The following is a 17,526-nucleotide window of genomic DNA, read 5'->3' on the forward strand; positions in this document are numbered from 1 at the left end:
CTGTACAGCTCGGCTCAACGACACTCAAGCCAACCAGGACAGCCAGGAACCTTGGGGTGACTTTTGATGACAGCTTGACCTTCACAGACCACATTTCAAAAACTGCATGATCATGTAGGTTCATTCTGGACAACATCAAAAAAATCAGACCCTTTCTCACCGAACAAGCTACACAGCTACTACTCTTGTTATCTCAAAACTGGACTACTACAACACACTACTCTCAGGTCTTCCAGCCAGTTCCATCAAACCCCTTCAGATGATTCAGTATGCAGCAGCACACCTTGGTTTCAACCAGCCCAAAAGAACCCATGCCAGATCCCTCTTCATCTCCCTCCACTGGCTTCCTGAGGAGGGAGGAAGCCGCATCAAATTCAAGGCCTTGATGCTCACATACAAGACCTTGTCTGGAACAGCACTCCCCTACCTAAACACTCTCCTTGAGGTTTATTGAGGTTCTTTCATGCAATCTGTGATTGGTTAATGACCGATGCTTAGTAGTGCCTGCTCAGCTTGGCTCAAGGTCCCTTTCCAGAACCTTCAAACTAACCATCCCTCAGTGGTGGACTGAACTTCCAACTTCAATCTGGACAGCAGAATCTGTCACTATTTAAAAAAAAACAAAAAAACAAAACTAAAGACCTACTTCTTCCGTGAGCACTTAACTAACCCCTAACCTGCCAACCCCCACATTATTAAAAGAAATTACTCTAGCTCTTACACCTCTAATCTGCACACTTTGCTTCTATAGAACTTAATTAAAAATCTTGTATTGTAGCAGTACTTGTATTGTTCTCCACTTCACATTTAGTTTTTCTTGTGTTTCTTCATTTGTAAGTTGCTTTGGATAAAAGCGTCTGCTAAATGAATAAAAGTAAATGTAAATGTAAATGTGCTATATAAGTAAATTTGCCTTGCCTTGCTCAATATTTTATATTTACTATAGACTTAGGAACATGGATGCTCTAGTTGTTGAAAATAATATAAATTGCACACATTAACTTTCATATAAGGTATAATATATAATTATGATAAAATATATTATCAAATATAATAAAAAGTATAATATATATTGCCTCATCTTCTAATGTTGTCAAGGACATTATTTGGAAAAAACAGCACTAGAAAAACAAGTTTTATCAAAGTCCATACCCCCATTTATTTATTTGTTTGTTTGTTTAACCTAATGTGTTGTATCATTGTTATTTTTCTGGCAAATAGTAAATGCAGAGGCAAGTTTATTTAGGACAATTTGTGTCCTGCATCTGTCTCAAAATGTTAGCTTGCTGTACATGAACAGATTGCTGCATGTAATTGTAGCTGTTTAGGTCTTATCATCTCTGTCACTCTTAAAATATTCATACACATCTGAAGACACACACATCTGCCTTGTAGTGTCCAAACAACAAGAGATGTGAGTGAGGAAAGATATTTTACCAAGGAAGTCTAAGGTATGGTGCTTATGCTTTTATTTTTTTTACTGTACTGTTCTGTAACATGCTGTGTGCACTGATTTCTTATTATTACTTTTTCTTATTTCTTGACACCAGAACATGAAGTCTGTTCAGATTAGATGTTAGATGCCATTGAATGCTTAATGTGACAACCACTTTGGAATAATTTCTTGTCCTTTTATGCATTTTAAAAATTGCAGCACTATTTCGCAGTTTCTTTGTCCCCGACACACTAGGCTCCATTATCAAATTGCAAATGTTTGTGACTAAAGTAATGTGAATACTTATAAAAGACAGATAACTGCTTGCAAATGGAAGGACAATATGGTAATAATAGGAGTAATATGAACAGGAGTGTATAATTATGAAAAGCTGGGCAGAATGATAGAGAGAATAGTGGCGTGGTGATCAGACTGCAAAACCAGCAGACAGACATTAATTTAGAGACTGAGAAGAGAAATGGAAAGATGGATGGATGACTGGATAAATAGTGGAAAGATGGCTGAGAAGAACAATGTAATAAATGAATATATGGATAAACATTTATATAAATGGCTATAAAGATGAATAAATGGCTGGCTGGATGAATGGATAGATAGCTAGATGGATGGATGGATGGATGGATGGATGGATGACTGGGTAAATGTGAAAAGAAGAACAATATAATATAAGAATATGATAGTATATAAATTGATGTAAAGATAAATAAATTAATGTATAGGTTTATTATTGGAAAGGTGATAGATGGATGGATAGGTGGATGGCTGCGTAGAAGGATGGAGAAATGGATGGATGGAAGAATGATGCATAGATGGATGGATGGATGCAGAGATAGATAGATGGATGGATGGACCAGTCCAAGTTATGAAGAGCTATGTTATGAGCCTTTATTTGAATATTTCCACATTTCTACCCTAGAGGAATAATAAATTCCTTCCTCCCATATTCCTCTCTTCTCTATATGAACCAGGAGGTTAATGAAATACAATTAAGAGCTCCTGTTCCTCCTGGCCTTGTGCTGGGGTATAAGAAGACTAATTGGCTGACTGCAATGAATTATGGGAAGAAATGTGAAAAAACAATGGAGAGAAAAAAGAAGACAGAAAAGAGGTGATTAATTCGAAGGAGGGAGGGAGATGCTGCACAAAATCTTGCACTGTCAGCAAAGATTCAGCCTTGGCTGGTTGGCTCAGAGCCATGGCCTCGTATCTGATTGGTTTAGATCCATAGTGATCGACCCACCTCTGCACAGCCAAGATGCCACAGGCAGTGAACTAATTAACAGCATGCAAAATACAAAGACAGCATGAAAAATCCAAAGACTTCACATACTTCTCTCAACCTTGCTCACACACACTTTGAAAGGTCAACAGGTCAATAAAAGCGAAGGCAACATAAACCTAACAGCCTGAACAACAATGACGAATGGATTTATGTTGGAGTAGATTATGTTGGAGTAGAGATGGGAAAATCCAGATTTTTATGCTCTGCATTGATGCACAAAACTTGATCATTGCTGTTTTTACATACAGTAAGTTAAAACGTGCAAGTAATAATACAGTTTAAAAATTGTAATTGCTATTGTAATTCACAATGTAGGTTACAGAAACAAAGCAACCGTTTGTAACTGTCAACTGTTTTAGATAATTTAATAAGATCCACATTCCCACCAAAACTATTACTACTACTACTACTATTACTACTACTGCTACTACTACCACTAATAATAATAATAATAATAGCAAAATCTCACATTCATGTCCGTGTTAATAATATATAAGCTTATAATTAAATATAAGCTATTTATTCATGTGTTAATTTTCTCTGAATTTCTGTTATAAATATATTTTATTTCCTCAGATGTTTCCCCTCATTTATTATTTTGTATTTAAATTATACTTATATTTTTATGAATCAGGTACTCCCATGTCATAAAACAATATTTTATATTCCACTGTAATTCAATAACACACAAAAGGACATTTTTTTTAGTGAAGCCTGTACATGAATACACCTGTGAACCATGCCGTCAGCTTCTATTATCTGAAGTGTGTCTTGCAATGCACAGGCATGCCTCAGTATGACAAAGCTGCATAACGTCTCGGTCCATTCTCAGGGAACAGGGTTACATGAGTAACCCAGACGTTCCCTTTCAAAGTGAACTCAATGTTGCATGAGCTTCAGGCTGTGGGAACGAGAATACCCACTCCATCATACTGAGGGCATGGCCTGTTCAAAAGATCTGAGCCAAGGGTCACTGCAAGACACTCGAACATGGGGTGGATGCATATCCAGGCTGTAATATTGAATGAATATATATGGCGTAGACCACCGTGCCACAGCACACACATCCTGCAAAGTTAACCCTTGGACAAAGCCTTCGAGGAGGCGAACCCCGGAGTGGAATGAGCCCTTATGCCCAGAGGTGTAGCGAGACCACGTGCCTCATAAGCGATAGAGATTGCTTCCACTAGCCATTTAGAGATGCGCTGCTTCGACACAGCATCACCTCTACTGTCGCCGCCAAAGCAGACCAGAGGCTGCTCTGACTTACGCCACTGGCCAAAGCGGTGGACATAATTACAGAGCCCTTACTGGACACAGTAGGTACAATTTCTCTTGTTCCAGTGTGAGGAACAGAGTAAGGCAGAAAGCTTGCAACACTACTGGCTGGCAGCAGCCATAGGTACTTTAGGGATATAACCTGGCCTAGAATATAGAAAGGCCTTAACTAATCCAGGGGCAAAATCAAGGCAGGTAGGGAAAACAGAGAAAACTTGTAGATCTCCTACTTGGTTGAGAGATGTCAGGGCCAACAGAAGAGCTACCTTTAGAGTCAGAAGCTTCTCTGAGGCTGACTCTAAGGGCTCAAATGGGGCACCTGACAGACCTTCCAGAACCAAAGAAAGGTCCCAGGATTGTAGGCCTGGCTTGCAGATGGGCGTCAGATGCCTGACACCACGCATAAACCTTGATGTTGCCCCACAGAGCTCCATCAGTAAGGGCATGGCTGGCCGAAATGGCAGCCATGTAAACCATGATTGTAGAAGGAGCCAACCCTGCTGAGAAACGTGCTTATAAGAACTCCACGACTGTAGCTATTGTGCAGATTACTGGGTCTAGCTGACTTTCTCACACCTCGAGACAAAAAGTCACCGCTTGAAGACATACAGTTTCCTCATGGATGGTGCTCCAGTGTTCAACATGGTCTCTACAACCTCAGTTGCAAGACCAGAATATATGAGCTGGTGTCCCTCAGGGGCCAGACCCACAGTGTCCATAGTTCCGGCCGAGGGTGATAAATCAGCCCTTCAGCTTGATACAGTAGATCCCTGCAAACAGGAACCTCCCAAGGAGTGCCATGTAGCAGGGATCTTATCTCTGAGAACCATATTTGAGCTGGCCAATAAGGTACTACTAGCAGCAGATGTAGGCAGTCTTTGGAAACTCTTGCTAAAACTTGTGGGAGCAGAGTGATCGGGGGAAAAGCATACAGACATGACCTTGGCCACATGTGCACCATGATGTCTAGCCCCAGTGGTGCAGTAGGAGTAAGGGTGAACCACAATGGGCAGTGTTTTGTCTCCTTGGAGGCGAACACATCCACTTCCGCTTGGCCGAACCTCCACCATATGGACTCCACCACTTGCAGATGGAGCCTCCAATCCCTGGGCCTCAGCCCCTGCCTCAACAGGATGTCTGCCTCCACATTCCGGTTGCCCAGAATGTACATTGCACTCACTGAAAAAAACGTTCCCTTCCCCCAGAGAGGAATTAGTTGTGCCTGCCTGAACAGGGGGTGTGAACGTAACCCTCCATGGTGGTTGATATATGAGACCACCACTGTGTTCTCTGCCACAACTAACACATGCTGACCTCTCAATTGAGGAAGAAAGAAGTTCAGTGCTAGAAATATGGCCCGCATCTCCAAGCGATATACAGTGGGGGAAATAAGTATTGGACACGTCAACATTTTTTTTTTCAGTAAATATATTTCCAATGGGGCTATCCACATAATATTTTCACCAGACATCAGTATTAACTCAAAAAATCTGCAAATATAAAGAATTCACAACATTAAAGTCCATAAATAAAGTTATGTGTAACGAAGTTGATTTTTCACTTGTGGATGCCTGGGTGAACTCAACACAACAGGGAAGGAACTGGCTGAATGCCACCACATGTTAAGCTCACTCAGCACATCTGCTTGGTAGGCCTGCAACACTGCCATTGTATGCAGTGACCCACAAGCGAGACCCGCCGCCACACAGGCCTTGCCCACCAGTGCCGAGGAGGCCTTACATGGCTTGGATTGCAAAGCCGGCCCTCCTAAATTACCTGATATCAATGGAGAGAGGTAGCTTGCAAGCTCCTCTTCCACCTTCAGTGTAGCTAAATAGCTTTGCTGTTCATGGCCGAATAATCTGACGTCACAGGGTAATAAATCCGGCTAGTGTAGGGTTTTCCCCAGAAGCGTGATATCATACACTTCTAGAAAAAAGGGAGTTTTCTGTAGTCTGAGGGAGATTTATATTCACTGCCTTAGTAATCACTTCGAGCAGCTCTTTATATGCTTGAGAGCTGCGCTCCATTTTTGGTGCAATGGTACCCCCTTCTGGCTCTTCGGAGTCAGAGAGGGTTTTTTTTTTTGCTTTCCATAGCGGACAGAGAGCCGGACCCAGAGAACAGAGCAAGAGATAGAGCAGCCCTCGTCTCCGGCTCCTCTTCCAGATCCATACAAGATCCCCCGTACCCAGATTCACAAAGCTCTGAAACCCAACTCCCTTCAGCTGAGAAGGGGGTGAGTCGGAAGTGGAGATGCCTAATTGTAAGGCATTCACAATGCACACAGTAAGACCTCTCGAGGGCTGCCCTTGTGTGCTCAACACTTAGACACTTCACACAGAAAGTGTGACCGTCCCCCAGTGACTCAATACCTGATTACTCTCTAACTCATACTTTTTTCATTTCTTTTTAAAGGACAGAAAAGTAAAGAGATTTTTCTTTCTTTTTTGTCACCTGATCACGGCAGGCCTATAAATAGGCATGATGTTACACAAGCTTCAGATACCAGTCAGGCGTGAGGGCACTTCCCACAGCGTGTAGCTCACACAACATTGAGTTCCCTTTGAAAGGAAACTTCCTTCACACTGTCGAGTCATCAAACATCCAATTTTAAAGAACAGATCTGGGCATCTTTTGGTTGTGGATTTGCATTTTTGATGATATGGAGATACATTTTGAACAGTTTCTATGTTTTGCCAATAGTATATTAATCTTACTAATCTTGCATCGCACATCAAACTCCACCTTAGTATCATGCAAAATATTAAAGATTCTAATCAGTGAGTTATTTTATTGAGTGAAATTGGAAGAAAAGCAACAGCCACAAATCCCTGTGCATCAGCCTTACCTTGACTATAGAAGCCATCTTGTGTGAATTCTTATAAATACATAATCTCATAACTACTGAATATATTTAGAACCTATATGTTACCAAGCTTTAGATTTACCCAACTCATAGCCACAGACCTACCAAAAAATTGCACCCCTCTATTAATTTATGTTTATATGATTTGTGTGTATATTTCTATGTATATATAAATATTGTTTTTACTCACTGAAGCAATATATGAATACAATCTGTTACTATTATTACCTTTCTTTTATACCACTCTCCTTTCTCCATGTGACTGAGGGTGCTCGTGAATGTATAGACACACAAATCTATTTGCTCACAATGCAGAAAAGGAGACTCTTTGACTTGGGTAAGTGAATTTAAAATGTGCTTGATAAAAAATCTGCTTTGTGGCTGTGGATTTATACAGATAGAGCTCAGCATGGCAACTCGAAAGTAAAAATTCCACATGCGTTAATAATCCTTGAAACCTGCCCATACAGATAAGCTCATAAAGAAGAAAACAAGGCATACTCAGACCATGAATTGTCAATAAAGTCACATAATTACAATTTGGCTCTCAAATGCATTGAGGCTCTACTGCCTCTCTATAAAGGTGTTCTTGATTTAAAGAGAGAAATTGCATTTGGCATAAACAATAAATAAAGAAAAGAAGGGGAAGCAAGAAGAATAATAAAAAGAGAAGAGTAAGAAGAAAAGTGGACAAAATAATTTTCAAACATAAAGGTATTCCAGTCATTTGTAGGGATGAATACAAATGAAGCAGTGTCCCTCAAGCTGACGCTATCTTTTCTAAATTTCTATACTTTAAAAATATAATTTTTACTTTTATAACGTTTAGATATATCACCGATACTATTTTAGATAAAAACAAAGGTAAGGTGCGCACACACTGTTTCTCTGGTGCTCGTGTCCTTGATGTCGCTGCCCAGGTACCCGTGATCCTGAAGAAGGACAAGAGCATCGGAGCGGTCGTGCTGCACGCAGGGGTGAACGACATCAGGCTGCGGCAGACAGAAGTCCTGAAGCAGGACTTCGGCAGACTGATTGAGATGGTACGTGGCAAATCACCCACTACAAAGATCTACTACAGGGAACTCGATCGGGTGACTGAATGCTTATAGTCAACACTCCGCTATACACTAGATAGGGTGGCTCCACTCAAAAGAAAAATAATTAGAGAGAAAAAGCTAGCACCCTCATATAACAATCAAACGCGTACCTTAAAACAGACCACTCGACAATTAGAACATAAATGGCGCCAAACCAAATTGGTAATATTTCAAATAACATGGAAGGAGAGCCTCCTGAAATATAGACAATCTATTAGTGCTGCTAGAAAAGTCTATCTCTCCACCTTAATAGAAGAAAACAAAAACAATTCTAGATTTCTACTAAACACGGTATCAAAATTAAGCAGGAATAAAACCACCACAGAAACAGGCACACAATCATTATATAGCAGCGAAGATTTCATTATTTTTTTCATTGGTAAAGTTGCAAATATGAGATGTGAAATTCAGGCTATTAAATTAAAACCAGACAGTTTTATAACTAACCCTGTAGATTATAATATAGCAATATCAGATCAACGTTTAGAATGTTTTACTCCCCTTAGAGAGACTTCCTTAATCTCTTCAGCAAAATCGTCAAGTTGTATACTAGATCCCTTACCTACATGTTTGTAAATGAACCCCTTCTAAATATAATAAATTCTTCCCTTAGCACCGGCTAGGTACCAAAATCATTTAAATTAGCGGTTATCAAACCCCTGATTAAAAAACCAGACCTTGACCCCTGTCAATTGTCCAGCTATAGGCCAATATCAAACCTCCCCTTTATCTCCAAGATATTAGAAAAGGTTGTAGCACAGCAGCTATGCTCGTACATACATAGGAACAACATTCATGAAATGTATCAGCCAGGATTTAGGCCTCATCATAGCACAGAGACAGCGCTAGTTAAAGTAGTAAACGAGCTACTACTGGCCTCTGATCAGGGTTGTATCTCCTTGCTTGTGTTACTTGACCTCCGTGCAGCTTTTTATACTCTAGATCATAATATTCTCCTTGATAGACTAGAAAACGTTGTTGGCATTAAGGGAATGGTCCTCTCCTGGCTCAGGTCTTATTTGACCGATCGCGATCAGTTCGTAGATGCAAATGGCAACCTCTCCAAGCATACTGAGGTTAAATTTGGAGTTCCACAAGGTTCTGTTTTAGGCCCACTGCATTTTACTTTATATATGCTACCTCTAGGTCTAATTATTCATAAACATGGAATTAGCTTCCACTGTTACACAGCTGTATGTTTCAGCAAAGCCAGATGACACACAGCAGTTTAATAAAGTTGAGGAATGTGTAAAGGACATTAGATGTTGGATACTTATTAACTCCCTCTTACTTAATTCTGACAAAACAGAAGTACTTGTACCAGGACCACATGTAGCTAGATGTAAGCTTTCTGATCACATAGTTACTCTGGATGGTCTTTCTGTTTCGTCATGTACAGCAGTAAAAGACCTTGGTGTGATTATTGACTCCAGTCTTTCATTTGATGCTCATGTAGATAATATTACTATGATAGCCTTCGTTCATCTCAGAAATATTGCTAAGATAAGAAATATAATGTCACTACATGATGCAGAAATATTAGTTCATGCTTTCGTCACCTCTAGACTAGATTATAGTGATGCCTTACTGTCTGGATGTTCCAGTAGGAGCATAAACAAGCTCCAGTTAGTTCAGAATGCAGCTGCAAGAGTCCTTACTAGAACTGGAAAATATGACCATATCACCCCTATCTTATCCAAACTGCATTGGCTCCCAGTAAAATATCGCATTGATTATAAAATACTACTATTAACCTATAAAGCACTAAATGGTCTCGCACCACAGTACCTAAGTGAACTTTTGGTCTTCTATGATCTGCCACGTCTACTTGGATCAAAAGGTGCAGGCTATTTGTTGGTACCTCGAATAGCAAAGGCTTCAGTAGGGGGAACAGCTTTCTCTTACAAAGCCTCACAGTTATGGAACAGCCTTCCAATTAGTGTTTGGGACTCAGACACAGTCTCAGTGTTTAAGTCTAGGCTGAAAACGTATTTGTTTACTCAAGCTTACCATGAGTAGACCTTCTGTTACACAAAGTACATAGTCTTACCTAACAATCTCTCCCTCTCTTTACCTCCCTCTCCCTTTCTGTCAAGCCACACATGATTTCATGGAGATGCCAGTGATCCTGACCCTTTCCAAACCTGCCTGATCCGTTTGGATGCCCTACCTCTTGATGGAGCGTTCATCAACTAGAGGATACAGCCTGGAGATTGCATAGGATGGTACCATGAAAAAGTTTTGGACCTCACTTCCACATGGACATTCTCACTGTAGTTGCTGGGACTATGGTTGCTGCTATGGCCTTCAGACTGCAATTAGCACATACAGGGCAGTGGTGGCTTAGTGGTTATTGGTCTGGGTTACTGATTGGAAGGTCAGGGTTTAAGCCCCAGCACTGCCAAGCTGCCACTGTTGGACCCTTGAGCAAGGCCCTTAACCCTTTCTGCTCCAGGGGCACTGTATCATGGCTGACCCTGCACTCTGACCCGAGCTTCCTAACATGCTGGGGTATGCAAAGAAAAGAATTTCACTGTGCTCTAAAGTATACGTGATTAATAAAGACTCATTAATAATTAATAAAAGTTTTGCACTCAGGTCTCCTTTGGTGAACAGCAGACTAGTTAAACAAAGACTTCATGTAAAAAACATAATGAACTTTCTTTTACTTTCACACTATCCGTTGTTACCCAGATGAGGATAGGTTCCCTTCTGAGTCTGGTTCCTCTCAAGGTTTCTTCCTCATATCATCTTAGGGAGTTTTTCCTTGCCACCGTTGCCACCGGCTTACTCAATAGGGATTAATCCACACACTTAAAATCTGTATCCTGTGTTTATATATTTATGAAAAGCTGCTTTGAGACAATGTCAATTGTAAAAAGCACTATACAAATAATCCATCCATTCATCTTCTATACCGCTTATCCTTCCTTCAGGGTCACGGGGAACCTGGAGCCTATCCCAGGGAGCATCAGGCACAAGGCGGGGTACACCCTGGACAGGGTGCCAATCCATCGCAGGGCACACTCACATACACATTCACACACCCATTCATACACCCATTCATTCACTACGGACACTTTGGACATGCCAATCAGCCTACCATGCATGTCTTTGGACTGGGGAAGGAAACCAGAGTACCCGGAGAAAACCGCCGCAGCACGGGGAGAACATGCAAACTCCGCACACACAGGGCCACGGCGGGAATCAAACCCCCGACCCTTTTTTTTCATATTAAAAATTTCAGTGTGTCCTGAAATTATCTTTGTGAATTCTGCTAAGAACTTCATAAAATGCTAATTAGGGTCATTTGGGCCTGTTTAAAGAGGGTTAAGCTGCAGGCCTGGTCTAAGATTTCAGAACAGACTCACCAGTGAGCTGGTATATGTGGGATCAGATGTGTCCTCTTGCAAGTAGCGTGACAAGCCAAAGTCGGACACTTTACACACAAGGTTGCTATTGACCAGGATATTGCGAGCAGCCAGGTCCCGGTGAACGTAGTTCATCTCAGACAGGTACTTCATCCCTGCTGCTATGCCTCGCATCATTCCCACCAGTTGGATCACCGTGAACTGGCCGTCATTTTGCTTTTAGGAAAACACATACAGCACACATCATGCATACATAACGTACACTATACATACATAAAACACATATATCCGGAACAAAAAGGAAACATGGGTTAGCATGGCTAAGCCCACCTTACCTTTCAAAGACAAAAAACATTTTCATAAGGTTTAATTTTTTCATTAACATCAGATTATTTGCTGTTAACAAATGTCTTAAGCAGACTATTTAGATTTTTTGTGGAACCAAGTGCAACAGCACTTGGTCAAGCTATTAATACATCTTAAAGATACTTATCATAGTAGACGGTGAATACATCTACAGCACATAAAACTAACTAATTTAATCTGCCAACCCCATTCACATCTCATTAGATTTATTATTTTAAGCCCTTCCATTCACAAATATGTTCTAAAGGGGAGGATGATAAAATCAACGGTATGCCATTTTGTACATATAAAAGCGAAGCTAAATTTCCCTTCACCTCAGCATTTCCGCTGTTAAGCTCATGGGAGAACAAAAAGCTTTGAACCCAACATAAGCATGGAGAGCAGCAGAAGAATCAATGGCAACGTTACTCTGACGAGATAGCTCACAAAGCCTACTTCAAAGAGCACAGTCGAATCAAAGCAGAGAAAAAAAAAAACAATCCATAAGATTGGAGAAGAAATGGGTTGAACATTGATTAAGCAATGTATCCCCCCACACTCCGAAAAGCTCATAAACCTCAAAAGCCTATTAAAGCTTGACAGTGGCAATCACAGTGGGATGAATCATGCTGTTTGGAAAAGGGAGAAAAGCAAGGTAGTGTTAGCATAAGAAAGTGGTTTCCATTTCATTAATGCTCTATGTGAATGATGTTACAGTTCTAATAATAAAAACTACAACATTCAGCTGACTGAATTATTGTCTCATTTCTAAACAACTAGATTTTATGTGCATTTTAAACATATATTATTGCATATAATCAGGTAATAAAAAAGCTATTTACTGTGCTGTGTTCTATATGTTCCATATCCCAATTATTCTCACTTCTCCAGTCAGTTTAATTTATCTAATTTATCCCAAGTTGTGTAATTCATTATACTAAAAGCACTGTAATAAAGGCTTTTCTTAGTAAACATGACTTTTTGGAGTTTTACCCTGAGAAAAGAGTCCAATGCTCCATTCTCCATAAACTCTGTGACGATCATGACTGGCCGACTTTTGGTGACAACGCCCTCTAAGCGGATAATGTTGGGGTGATCAAACTGGCCCATGATTGATGCCTCAGACAGGAAGTCCCGTCGCTGCTTCTCAGAATAGCCTGCCTTGAGGGTCTTGATGGCCACGTAGATCTCCCGCTTACCAGGCAACTTAAGTCGCCCCTTATACACCTCTCCAAACTCACCTGGGGGGAAGACAGAGTCAGAATCAGAACCAAGAATCAAAATTCAGCACAAATATAAATACTTACCCCATACACACCATATCAAATGCATATAACAGATAGACTAAATGGTGGAATGTAACACATAGCAAAACCAAAATCCAAAGTAAGGACCTCAAAGTAAAAATCTCTGTTGATACCAAGACTACACACTTAAGTAAGGAAAGCCATGTTCCATGACAATGTAAAGCTCCAGTAATGAATTCATGAAGTACACCCCCCTCCCACTCCACCCCCCCCCCAAAAAAAATGATTGAGTAACAGTTCTGTGGCTGGAAATGCCTTCATAAGACAGGTCAGAGGAAAATGGGCAGGTTGGCCAGGAAGGATATAGTAACTTATATAATCATTCTTTACAACTGTGCTGAGCAGAAAGGCATCTCAGCATGCACAAATAATCAAACCTTGAGGTGGATGGGCTACAATAGCAGAAGACTACATTGGGTTTTACTCCTGTCAGCCAAGTACAGGAATCGGAAGCTATTAATGGCACAGACCCACAGAAACTGGACAGGTGCAGATATGAAGAAGAAGAAAATAAAATCAGCTGGTCTTTTTCCAGTCTTCAACTGTCCAGTTTTGGTGAGTCTGTGCCCATGATAACCTCAGATTCTTGTTCTTGGCTGACAGGAGTGGAACCTGATGTGGTCTTCTGCTGTTGTGGCCTATCCACCTCAAGATTTGATGTGTTGTGCATTCTGAGATGCTTTTCCACTCACCACAGTTGTAAAGAGTGGGGGTGGCTGTGGCTCAGGTGGTAGAGCAGGTTGTCCACTAATCGTAGGGTTGGCGATTCGATTCCCGGCCAACATGACACCACATGCTGAAGTGTCCTTGGGCAAGACACTGAACCCCAAGTTGCTCCTGATGGCAAGTTAGCACCTTGCATGGAAGCTCTGCTACCATTGGTGTGGGAGTGTGTGTGTGAATGGGTGAATGAGACACAGTGTAAAACGCTTTGGATAAAAGCGCTATATAAGTGCGCCATTTACCATTTACAATTTATCTGAGTTACTATAGACTTCCTGTCAGCTCAGACCAGTCTGGTAATTCTCCTATGATCTCTCTCATCAACAAGGTGTTTCTCTCATCAACAAGCCTGCAGAAACTCTGCACACAGGATTTTTTTTTCCCCACACCATTATGTGTAAACTCTAGAGACTGTAGTTTGTGAAAATCTCAGGAGATCAGCAGTTTCTGAAATAGTTTAACCAGCATATCTAGTACCAACAACAATGCCACAATTAAAGTCACAGAGATCACATTTTTCCCCATTTTGATCTTTCATGTGAACATTAAATAAAGCTCTTGACCTGTAGTTGCATGATTTTATGCATTGTGCTGCTGTCACATGATTGGCTTATTGGATAATTGCATGAATGTGCAGGTGTACCGATGTTCCTATTAAAGTGGACAATGAATGTATACAGTTGCCATTTACACTGACATATTACCTAATAAAAAGCAAACCTAATGAGTAGTCCTGGGATGCAAGTGAAAAAAAAGAGTACATTTTAGATATAGTCCTTTCATAAATCAATTGTCTAATGTACCCTGTAGAAACTGTGAAATGCTTCCACGGGACCAAAATTTTCTCTGCTGTTTAATCCTTTTTTCCATAGTCAAAATTTTCAGCCTTTTTTCTCTTTCGGTTGAAAGCATTTTTAAGCATTTGTTTTTGCCTATATTTTCAGTGCATCCATAATAAACACTTGTGCAACTATCAGTCCAGATTCATACATTGATTGGCTCATCTGTCATTCTGATTGAAAGAGAAAATGTCTGGGTTACACATGTAACCCTGTTCCCTGAGAAGGGCAGGAATGTTGCGTGAGCTTCATGCTGTGGGAAGCACCCTTACGTGCAACCGGTATAAGAAGTCTGTGTAAAATCACGCCAATTTTTAGGCCTGCCGTGGTGAGGTGATGTGGGTTTTTGCGTGTCGCATGAATATATAATGGCGCCTGTAAACCACATCATCAGCTTCTCTTTGTCTGAAGTGCAGATGCAATTTACAAGCATACCCCAGTATGACAAAACTATGCAACATCTAGTTCTCTTCTCAGGGAACAGGGTTACATGCGTAACCCAGATGTTCTCTTTCAAAGAGAACTCAACATTGCGTGAGATTCACGCTGTGGGAATGAGTATACCCATTCCATCATACTGAGGGTATGGCCTGCCACAGAGGCTCCATCAATAGGGGAGTGGCTGGCTGAAATGGCAGCCACGTAGACCCTAATTGTAGAAGGAGCCAACCCTGCTGAGAAACGTTCCTGTAAGAACTCCAGGACTGTAGCTATTGTGCAGTTTACTGGGTCTCACTGACATTCCTCACACCACAATAAAAATGTTGCCACCTGAATGAATATAATTTTCTCATGGATGCTGCTCTAGCATTTAGCATGGTCTCTTCAACCTCCGTTGAGAGACCAGAATCTATGAGCAGGTGGCCCTCAGGGGCCAGACTTACAGATTCAATAGTTCCAGCCGAGGGTGATAAATCAACCCTCTGGATTGTGACAATAGATCCCTGCAAAGAGGAATCTCCCAGGGAGTGCTGTACAACAGAGATATTATATCTGAGGACCAAATTCGAGCTGGCCAATCAGGTGCTACTAGCATTATTATACAGTATTGTAGTATATATACAGTATTGTAGTATTTCTACTGATAAAACCAAAAAGCCCAGAACAAATAATTTAGATATTGCTATTTAACTTATGAGGACAAAATTCCGGTCATAATAATTGCATTGGAACTTTCATTTGCAATTAGCAATTTTTCCGTGATACCTGCAGGTGCACTCCAGTGGAAGTAGATGCTTCAAATATTATATACAAGCAACTCAAATCAACCTTATTTACGTATGAAACAGGATTGTATAATAAAATGGAATTGTAACGTCTCTGATTCTGCATCTACACAGAGACAGTTGATCAAGAATTGACAAGAAGTGCGCAGTAGAAAAGCAAGCTAAAAAAATTTGCAAATGTGCAACAAATATGGGATGCCAATTTTGATACAATATTTCCCAGTAAAGACTAGGATCAATCTTTATTTTGCACATTTTTACACCATGGCCTTAGTATCATATGGTTCTATTTGGGTTTAAAAAATGAATGGCAGAGAGGAACTTAGAATACTAAGTGCATTACAAGGTAAGGTTACAGTTAATAGATGCACATTTAAATGTATTCTCCTCTCGCATATTTAAAAGTATTGCATAATATAATGCTCACTGTCAACAAAAATAGGGTCTGACATTTCACTCACATGATCAATAAATATTAGGGGTTATACGGCTACAAAATTTAGACCAATAGTAGACTAGTAATTTAAAAAGTAGTTGACTATTCATCTTCTCTCAGTTTGCACAAGCCTGGATCACTCATTTTCTTTAATTGCAGGTCTATCATTAGAGGATCTTTATTGTATAATCTGACATGGAGAACCTGTTATCACAGTATGTTATACATTTAAAGTGTTTTTGGGATCATCTTACTGTATATGGTGTGACGTAATGATCTTAAAAGGTAATCAAATAGAACTAAAAACCAGCTTTACTAAGCAAGGACCCTTTTCACCTCATTGGAATGACCTTACCAACAGCTAACAGGGCTTTCCCTTTAAAAAAAAATCCCCTTCAAAGGCTTTATCACATCAGAATGGCCAGCATCTACTTCTACATAGACAAAGTGATCAGCTCACCTGCTCCAATGACTTCCTCGATTTTGACGGTGGAGACGTCAATCTCCTTGGCGAATTCACGAACGGCCTCATTGGGATCCTCATAGGTGAATGGATCAATGTATATCTTCATCCCTGGTGAGCCTGGCAGGGTTGGGCAGCCCATGGGGGAGTGGCAGTTAGACAGATCTGGTCTCAAAGAAAGTTCTAGAACAGTTCAAAAGTCCATACATCACTGGCATATCACAGAGACTCCCAGACTCTTTCAGTGAGTCTTGCACTTCACCTAATGCTTCTTTAGCCCAGATGTTTTTGTCCTGGTTCAGCACATCTCATTCAATACATTTTAAACACTTGAGCTGAGACAAATGTTATAGAGCAGTGTTTCCCAACCCAGTCCTCAGGACCACCCAGGCAGTCCTTAGTTGAATGAAGTAACTAAGAACATCAAGGAGGAGCCAAATAAAAATGTGGACTGTCTAATGGGCCCTGAGGACTGGATTGGAAAACACTGTTTTAGATCACAAAAAATACAACCAAATCCAGTATACAGATTAAATAAAAAAAAAGTATGGTTATATATGGGTGGAAACAGAATGCCAAATAGAATAATATAATTGTCATGTATGGTCATGTTTTAGGAAATAGGAAATAGCTCTAGGGCCCAGCAGTGGTAGTTTGGCAGTCCTGGGATTTGAACTCATGACCGATCAGTAGTACATCTTTTTTGCTTAGCAATTATGCTAAAGCCCATGTTTTGACATTTCCATTCAAACTTTCAAAATTCCCATCAAAACATGTGGAAGGCTACTTCTGTAACTGTACAATGAATTTCCTACAACAAATACTCTAAAA

General features: G+C 40.5%; 1 protein-coding gene across 2 annotated transcripts in view; it reads right to left on the reverse strand.

Moving 5' to 3' along the window:
- Window positions 1–17,526, reverse strand: part of LOC128624479 (ephrin type-B receptor 1-B) — a 404,526-nt gene that overhangs the window by 34,769 nt on the left and 352,231 nt on the right. For both annotated transcript variants that reach the window (XM_053652162.1, XM_053652161.1), the window contains exons 10-12: window positions 16,693–16,878; window positions 12,695–12,942; window positions 11,357–11,572 (exon numbers count right to left, since the gene is read on the reverse strand). In XM_053652162.1, the coding sequence (XP_053508137.1) occupies window positions 11,357–11,572; window positions 12,695–12,942; window positions 16,693–16,878 (650 nt within the window). The remainder of the gene's footprint in view (window positions 1–11,356; window positions 11,573–12,694; window positions 12,943–16,692; window positions 16,879–17,526) is intronic.

This window comes from Ictalurus furcatus, chromosome 20 (assembly GCF_023375685.1).
Source record: "Ictalurus furcatus strain D&B chromosome 20, Billie_1.0, whole genome shotgun sequence".
Taxonomy (NCBI): domain Eukaryota; kingdom Metazoa; phylum Chordata; class Actinopteri; order Siluriformes; family Ictaluridae; genus Ictalurus; species Ictalurus furcatus.